We start from the raw sequence: 8,662 nt of genomic DNA on the forward strand, positions 1-8,662 counted from the left end.
AAAAAGAATCCTGATAATATATAATTTCTGATTAATTAAGATCATGTTTTAATGGACAATCTTTTGAGTTGATCCACACCTCTTTCTACTAATCCTGTAATTATTTTTTATTCTGATGATGATTTCCCTTTTTGTATCTCTTACAATCAAGGTTATTTTAAGTGATTAGAGAGTAATTATTGGATGGTTATTAATTAATCCAATCAAAACTCATGTCAAATTAAGTTGACATAAATTGGCTTAGAAGATCACAAACTGGTCTCAGCAAATCGTCACTCTTACATCATTCTTAAACCATTTCATATGACCTTTTTTCCAGATTCCACATGAAGGGCACTGACAGTTTATATTGGATTTACTAATGGTGGACCAAGCTTGTAACACTAGCTGCTGGTTTGGTAGGAATGCCCCAAGTGTGATCAAAAGTTACATTTTTAACATGAAACATTGAGACCCACCACTATATGGGTCTTTTATATTTATATATACTCTTGTTCCACCATTTCTTATCATACCCAAAATGGAATGGTTTAAGACTTTAATCATATTAATTTTTAACTAAAAAGACCACAATGCTTTGTTTGGTCGGTGGAGATGAAATAGAATAGAGGTTAATAAGAAATCACATAAAATTTTCTTGAACATATTGTTTCTACATAGAATGCTGTCATCACTGTGACAAAAGCACATTTACAATTTTTTTTTTTAGTAATTCAAATTCATTCAACCAAAGAAGCACAAACATCCGAGTTACAAAGCTTGGATAATCAAGAAGTGGACCTTGACCAGTGAACTTTGCTCGGCACAGAGACAGCCATCCTAGCCAGGGAGTCAGCACAGCTGTTAGTCTCCCTTGAAGAAAAAACAAACACACAATCTTAGAGCACATTTACAAATTCTAAATCCATATATAAGAGCTCGAATTTATCACTGTATGCTTCTGTCATGTTCTTCCTTTTTGTATCTAGGACATGATAATGAACTAAGGTAAAATAGTAAAAACTAAAAATATGTCTTTAAAAGAAAATTCAAGGTTGAGAGCCACAACCAAATCTAAAGCCATGGCCATTGAGGTACACACAATTGCTTATTGAGATTCTGGGATTAATGGGAGTTGCAAAAGTCGAACCACTCTAGGATAGTCTATTGCAATCATGGTTCCAATCCATTACAAGACAAGTAAATAATGATGATGAACTAGGGGAAATGATTATAACCAAAGAACAAGGTTGTATGTGTAATATGGTTTTATAGACTTTTTGCTTTTTAAGATGTCGTCGACATCGGAGAATCCATCGCTTTTTTTTCCGGACCCTTTTGGAAATTGCGGAGATCCTAATGGCAAACAACCAACAAGTTTGGTAGTTTACTACTCTGGGTTCTTAAATCTCATTTATGTAAAAAAAAAAAAAAACAATTTGCTTTTTATCACAAAAGAGTAAAGAAAAGAAAAAAATGATCCTATGATTTGGAGTATCGGTTCTATTTAAATCTTTTGAATTCCATAAGTGAAATGGCAATCAAGTTTTTTTTTTTTTTTTTTGAAAAGAACGGGTCATGCAGGACCCAACAGAAAAAACTAATTTGGCCTAACCAACATATCAGCTTGAAATATTGAAAAAACTAATTTGGCCTGACCCTCGTGTCAAAATGTGTGGGGTCCAACAATATGAAATATTGAATCATAATTTACATCAAAGAAGCTTCTAACGATAACACCCTAATTCTCAAGCAATCCATAAGGTCAAAAACTTTTACTTCACTATCTAATGATAGAGAGGAAATAAACTTTTAAAACCAACGCTTTCTAGATAATCATACGAATGATAGTGTTTGGAATTAATATTTTTTTTGGGTAATCGTGGTTGGAATTAAGTTTAAATCGTTTATAAAAGTGAAGGTGTTTGAGGTGTGGATGTTTTAAAATTAACTTTGTTTCTGTTTCACTGAATATAAATTATTTGTCGAAGTACAAACACTGTTTTAAGCTTTTGATAAAATTATATTTTGAAAGCGAAGATTCTATCAAAGAGTTCTTATGTTTAAAATGTCAAATCTAAAAGAATTCCCCTCTCTTTAACTCTTTTTACTCAAATTTACACCACAATCACTCGAAATAAAGCAATTCTTAACTGATTTTTCTTGTTGATTCTGAAGCAAGAAAAGCCAGAAACTATTTTTCGATGAATTAACAAACAAATCGTATGTGTTCTGGTGTTTCCTCAAGTACTCATGACTGTAGAATTTGTAGTTCTCTTATGCTCCAAGAACCATTATAGAGAGCTAGATGATCTGTTTGAGTTGGCATTATACATATGCCTTATGCCTTTGAAGTAAATTATCTAAATGAATACATGGATTTTTAATTCCAACTCAGCTGACATTAGGAAGAAGGAAATTTTCAAATGAAGAGCAACTGAAAACTTAATAAAAAACAAATCTAAATTCCGGCTAGATTTAAGGATTATCCATTAAGCAGTGAAATGAAGATAAGATAATTTATCAATCACACATTTAATGTTTCTGATTTTCTTAAAGATTTGAGCTTTTTAAGGAAAGGATCCTTTAAATCCCTTGAAATCACATTCCTGTGAAAACCCATCAGAGAAATTCGGACAATTTCCATCATCAACCAAAGAGAACCTCCAAACTAATAGGAATATTCTTCCAAAAAAATTAAGGGGAAGTTCTTAGGAACTTGAATGTCTAAGAACAATGATGCTGATGATATTTTCTTCTATCGTCTGATCAGTATATTATTTTGCTGAAATTCATGATGGTCATGATGATCAGATCATGCAGATAACTCAGCTAACCAATCTCATCAGTAGGACCCATTTTGGGCCTGCTGTGATCCTCTGTATGTTTGACAAGTATCAACAGGATCTTTCATTTTTGCTGTGATGAGTTTTTAATTTTACATATTTTTCAGTGAAGGCTGTGGCGTTTTCTGGAAAAGACATTGCACGTGTGGTACGCGTTGGCCGCCTGTTTGACACATGTGCAAAGTCTTTGGAAGCACAAACAAGGTGCCTTCATATTTCTTTTCTTTCACTTTTAATTTCCTTCTCGAGTGATTCATTTATAAATCCAAGTGAAGGGCTCCATTTTCCTCTGATCACTCTTTCTCTGTGTCTCTTTGCTTTAAACTGCTTGTGTCTCAGCTTCTCTGTTTATCCTTTCATCAGTTTACTGGCTTTGGGTTTTTGCATTTGCTGTGTGATCAGATGGGTAGGCAACCTTGTTGTGATAAAGTGGGGTTGAAGAAGGGACCATGGACAAGTGAGGAGGACAAGAAGCTCATCAACTTCATTCTCACCAATGGCCAATGCTGCTGGAGAGCTGTTCCTAAACTTGCAGGTCACAAAATTTTCTGGGTTTTTTTTTTGTCTCTGTCAAAATGGTTTGTAATTTACTCAAAGAGAAAGAGAATACTGGCTGATGGGTTCTTTTTCTCTTTAGATGTTTATAGGATATGAAGGGGATTCTGATGAGAATGGAATAAAATGAACAAAAGAGAAAAGAAAAATAGAGTTGCCTTTTTGGGTGACTTTTGAATTCTGTGTTTGAAGTTGCACTTGTAATGAATTTGCTTTTCTTTTTCAATGGAGGAGGAATTAGTGTAGAAGATTACTGAACCAATTACTTTTTTTTTTAGTTATTTTAATTTTTCTGATGGGTATTGTTGCAGGGTTGTTAAGGTGTGGAAAGAGTTGCAGGCTTAGATGGACCAACTACCTTAGACCTGATTTGAAGAGAGGTTTATTATCAGAATCTGAAGAACAGATTGTCATTGATCTCCATGCTTCTCTTGGAAACAGGTTATTCTCTACTCTATAAATCCTTATTTCATAAAATTAATGTTGGAGTTGGTGATAAACTGATCAAGAGCCATTCTCTGTCTTCTCCATGTTCTATAGATGGTCCAAAATTGCTTCTCATCTGCCTGGTAGAACTGATAATGAGATAAAGAATCACTGGAACACCCATATCAAGAAGAAGTTAAAGAGGATGGGAATTGATCCTGTTACTCACAATCCTATTTCTACCTCAACTGATCAAAAAGCACAACCCCCACCACCACCACAACTGCAACAGGAATCTATTGTTTCTGCCCTTTCTGAAGCAGACCAGAACAAGGGAAATCAGACACTATTACAGTCAACCACTAGTGAAATAAAAGAAGAGGAAGAGGAAGAAGAGGAAGAAAAGAGCATTGAAATCATTACAAGCCCATTGAATTCTACAGAAAATGGTGATAGCTTTTGCACAGATGAAGTTCCTCTGATTGAACCTCATGAGATACTAGTCCCCTGTGGACCTTCTTCATCAACTTCTTCTACTTCATCCTCTTCTACTTCACCTGGGATGCCTGAAGACATGCATTTCTCAAGCTTGGAATGGCCTCAGCACAACAGTATGTCAATCTGGGATGATTTTAACTCCTGGGATTTGCTTCTTGAAGATGGTGACAAGAAACTTGCTGTTGATCCTTCTCTAAATCAGTTTTCAAAATTAGTTTTCGACCAAGACCCTTGGAAATTTGGGTTATTGTAATTGTTTTCAATTCCTTCTCTGTTCTTCATTTCTATCAATTCTATGGTTGTATGAATACAATTAAGGAATCTATGGATAAAACTGAATACCGAACAAATAGTTTCTCTTGCATTCTATTAAGGAACCATATTGCCTTTGATCAGAATTAAAGAATTCATTGTGGGTTCTTCTTCTGCTTCTCTTTCACAAAACTTTAAAAAAAAAACGGTGAGGAAAGTATCTCAACCAAAGATATACTAGTTAGTTTCTGAATATTAATACCAGAATATACTGTCAACTGCCTAATAAAATATGGTTAAGATCTCTATAAAAATAAAAAAATAAAAAAAGAAGATTTGTGTAGATGTTTTTTTTTTGAAGCATAGAATATCTCAACATTTCTACTCATAAAAAAAAAATCAATATTTGTTACATTTGGTAGTCTAATAGTTTAGGAGACTTAGATATTAACATTTGATTGGTACAAGTTGTACTTGCATGTCTACGCACGAAATTATCAGAATATATAACTCTTATAGTATTTGATTATTCTTCTTGGAAGGAATCTCTCAATGAATATTTAATGAGTTATAGGATTAAACTACATGTAATGTTTATTTATCGAAAAAACAAAAAATATACGAGTAATATGTTAATCGAAAGGTATTCGTTGAATTTAGCTTAGCCATTAGATTAGAATGTTTGACATGGTTAGATCTTATGACTCATTATACGCTCATTGGAATACCCCTCAAAGGAGTTGATCCAAACCCCAGTTTGCAAAGGTGAAAAAGATCAAGCGTATGCTAGTCATTTCAGATGGTAGTGTCTTTCCAAAATAAAAATGTATACACTTAGAAATATCTTGAAAACGAACAACCCTTTGTTCACTTTTTATACGTGGGTATTTGCATTTATAATGTAACCTTGTAATTATGTATATACATAATTGTGTTCCCTAGTAAGGATTACCAAGATTGCTTTGTCATGTAATCTAAAGCCATAAATACAGAGTTTCAATGACTACTTATGGTTTCCAAACGCAATTTCATAAAGAAATCAATTTTCTTCGTTTATGTAGAGCATCAATGCTCAGTACTCAAGCACATATTTTTTTTTTCAAGGTCACAAAAGTGATCCTTGATGCATTGATGAAGGTTAATTATACTGTATAAGTAAATATGAAAAAAAAATAATAGATTTTCTTAATTATTGAGGGAAGTGTTTTTAAATTTACAGCATTCCTTGTGTTATTTCTCAAGTATTTTAAAATTTATTTTCAAGAAAATAAAATATAAGAAAAAGGATGTGAGGGGCATAGGAAATGCCTGAGGCATCAAAAGATTATGATTTGAAAAAGATGTTGGTGAAATAAACAAAGGTTTAAGACCGGAAGAAATTTGACTAAGCAAAACAAGAAATAAAATAATCAATATCGTGATCTTCAATCAAGATAGACAAATAATCAAGAAATATCCCAACTAAAAGTGAAAGTAGACTCGGACAATAAAAACAAACGTTGTTTTGACAAAGAGATTACATTACTAGAAGAAAGTGATGCATGAAAAGCCTTGAAGTTACAAAGAATGAATGATTTTTGACTTAGAGGCAAAATCTATTAACTAAAAGTACTAACCAATTGTTCGTCGACACCAAAGCAACCAAACATTTACTTAGAAAGTTCAAATGTATTGTTGAATTCTTTGGAACGTTGTTTTTCGGTAGACTGAGAAGCGAGGAGAGGTTGTTATTTAGCTGTTAGCATTTCAAATCCTTCAACTATATTTTCAAGGGCTGAAAATAAACCGTTCAACGATACATTCAAAGATGCTTAGCATTAAAATGTCTTGAAAAATCAAAACCTTATAATATGAAGTCAAGAGTTTAAATCTTCTTAGGACAAGAGCATAATTAATCCCCCCTCTATTAAATTTTTTTTTAATTTTTAAAATAATAAATAATAAAATAAGAATATTTTCTTAAAAACCTTCTAGATTGACTTGAGTCTTTCCAAAATCTTTCTTTCACACACCCTCCTTTTCTCTTTTCTTCCTTTCTTGAGTTTGAAATTCAGAATGTAAACGTTATTTTCATTGTTTTGGGACTATTAATTTGTATGGCTGTTTTAAAATTTCAACCATCTACCACCATGCGTTCACATTCAAACTGGTTGAATCTAAAAGTTAAGATCAAACCACCAAATTAAGAACTATTAGTTTAAAGTTTTTTTTTATTAGAAATTAAATTTCGTAGATAGATTTACAAGAGATTCATCTCCCCAATTTCAAAAGATTAATAGAAAAAAAAATGTGTTTTTTATGGATGGGTGATGCTTTGGTTACTTCTATTATTTCAGAAAAAATATTTTTTTTCAAGTACAAAGATAAAACATTTTTATTCATCTAATAATACTTAATGTGAATGTTCTATGCAGAGATGGTAATATTAATGAGATTTTGGATTCAAACCTCTGTTCTTTCACAACTTGTCTCTCCCGAGCCTAGGAGCCCCTATTCTTTATCACTAATTTAATGATAATCAGGAGAAGATGATAATACTTAATGAAAACCAATGCATAATCTTCCATCAAAAACTATTACCAAATTGCAAATAGAGAAATCTCTAAGCCATGCAAAGAGATGCCCTCATTGCTTCCTATAGATGAAAATATTTTATTGCATCTCATCAATAGCCTCCAATCCATGTATTACTCTTTTCCTAATTAAGTATTAAAGCATGCTTTGAAAGATCACATATATATATATACATGATATACTTTCCAAATCATGCAATAGAGTACACCTAACCACATCGTCCTTCTGCTACAGCAAACAACAGCCCATGCTAATATACACAGTACATAGAGGAGTGAATGAGTGACAAGTGGTAAATAAGAAGCCACCAAGTGTCTGAAGATACCTGTCACCATCATTATGTTACAATATAATAGATATAAAACTTACTGATCCAACAGAGAGAGCGAGAAGATGGCTGGAGTAGAATTAATTGAAGGATGAACAGCCCAACACAGGATAACGAACGCACTGGTGTTCCTTTTGATCCTTAAAGGTCTGAATGTGGGTTCCACAATCCACCCACACTTCTCTACAAACTTTATTAGATGAACAGAAAGTCTTCGCCACCCATTTTTCCTCATCTCTATGAACACACACGCGTATAAGATTAGTACATAGAAGAAGACCTTAGCCCACCTCAGATAAAGAAAACAAAGTCACAAGGAGAGGAACCCTCTACAGTTCAACTATCAGGTCGGTGGTGCTCAACAGCTCAAGGTGGTAGAGACACGACCAAGTCATTCAGAGAGAAAAAAGACTCAGACATGCATCACCAGACATCACCAACTCTGGATATTGATATAATAAAAGGGCTAAAAGAATTAGTTATCTAATGAACTTGTGTCCTTGAAAAGGTAAAGGGGAAGGATTTTGTGAGGTTTGGTGTTCCTTTACAATCATTGTTTCCATGGAAGTGTGTAGAGAGCTTTAAACAAGCAAGCAGAAGATAGGTAGTGGTACAGTGAACTCATTTTAGGATTTGTTAAGTACCCATTGGAGCCTTTCTAGCTAAGGTTTTTTTAAATTTTGTTTCCATTATTTATTAAAGATTCTTCAATCTCTCTGCCTCTTTTTCAGGGAGGAAATGGCATTTTGTCATAGGGTGACAAGCACTTTTGACAGGGTTGGGTACTTGGGGTAGGGAGGGGAACAGTTGGGACTTTGGGGTAGGGTGGGGTGGGGAAGGGGAGAGAGATAAGTGATTGCCATGTATTGAGAATCTGAGATAGTATCAGTTGGGCGGTTCTGCAATGATATATAGGTCGGCTATGTCATTCAGTACTTGTACTCCATTGGTCTGTTTAGTGGATTTTGGGTCCCCCACTTCCAGTTCTTTCGCTCCATTTTTTCAATTAGGTAGAAAGGAGATTAAAGGGTATCTGTTACTATATTCAAATGGAGAATTTTCTCATCACCAATGGTGAAGAGAAAGTCTCTGCATTCCTCATGATTTGATGTTAATAAACTCTTGCCTTTTGACGTCGGAGGTTCAAAGTTACCTTCACAGATTAAAAGATCTTCTGTTCATCACAGTGAATCAAAGACTTACT

General features: G+C 33.7%; 1 protein-coding gene across 1 annotated transcript; it reads left to right on the forward strand.

Moving 5' to 3' along the window:
• The first annotated feature begins 3,089 nt into the window (after positions 1-3,089).
• On the forward strand, positions 3,090-4,726 carry LOC149025424 (transcription factor MYB20-like). The gene is made up of 3 exons (XM_089143121.1): positions 3,090-3,360; positions 3,692-3,821; positions 3,921-4,726. The coding sequence occupies exons 1-3, from the start codon at positions 3,228-3,230 to the stop codon at positions 4,555-4,557; spliced, it is 900 nt and encodes a 299-aa protein (XP_088999247.1). The 5' UTR covers positions 3,090-3,227; the 3' UTR covers positions 4,558-4,726.
• The last annotated feature ends 3,936 nt before the right edge of the window (positions 4,727-8,662 follow it).

The sequence above is a fragment of the Hakea prostrata genome, chromosome 2 (genome assembly GCF_041222555.1).
Source record: "Hakea prostrata isolate BN-2017 chromosome 2, UWA_Hpros_2, whole genome shotgun sequence".
Lineage (NCBI taxonomy): Eukaryota > Viridiplantae > Streptophyta > Magnoliopsida > Proteales > Proteaceae > Hakea > Hakea prostrata.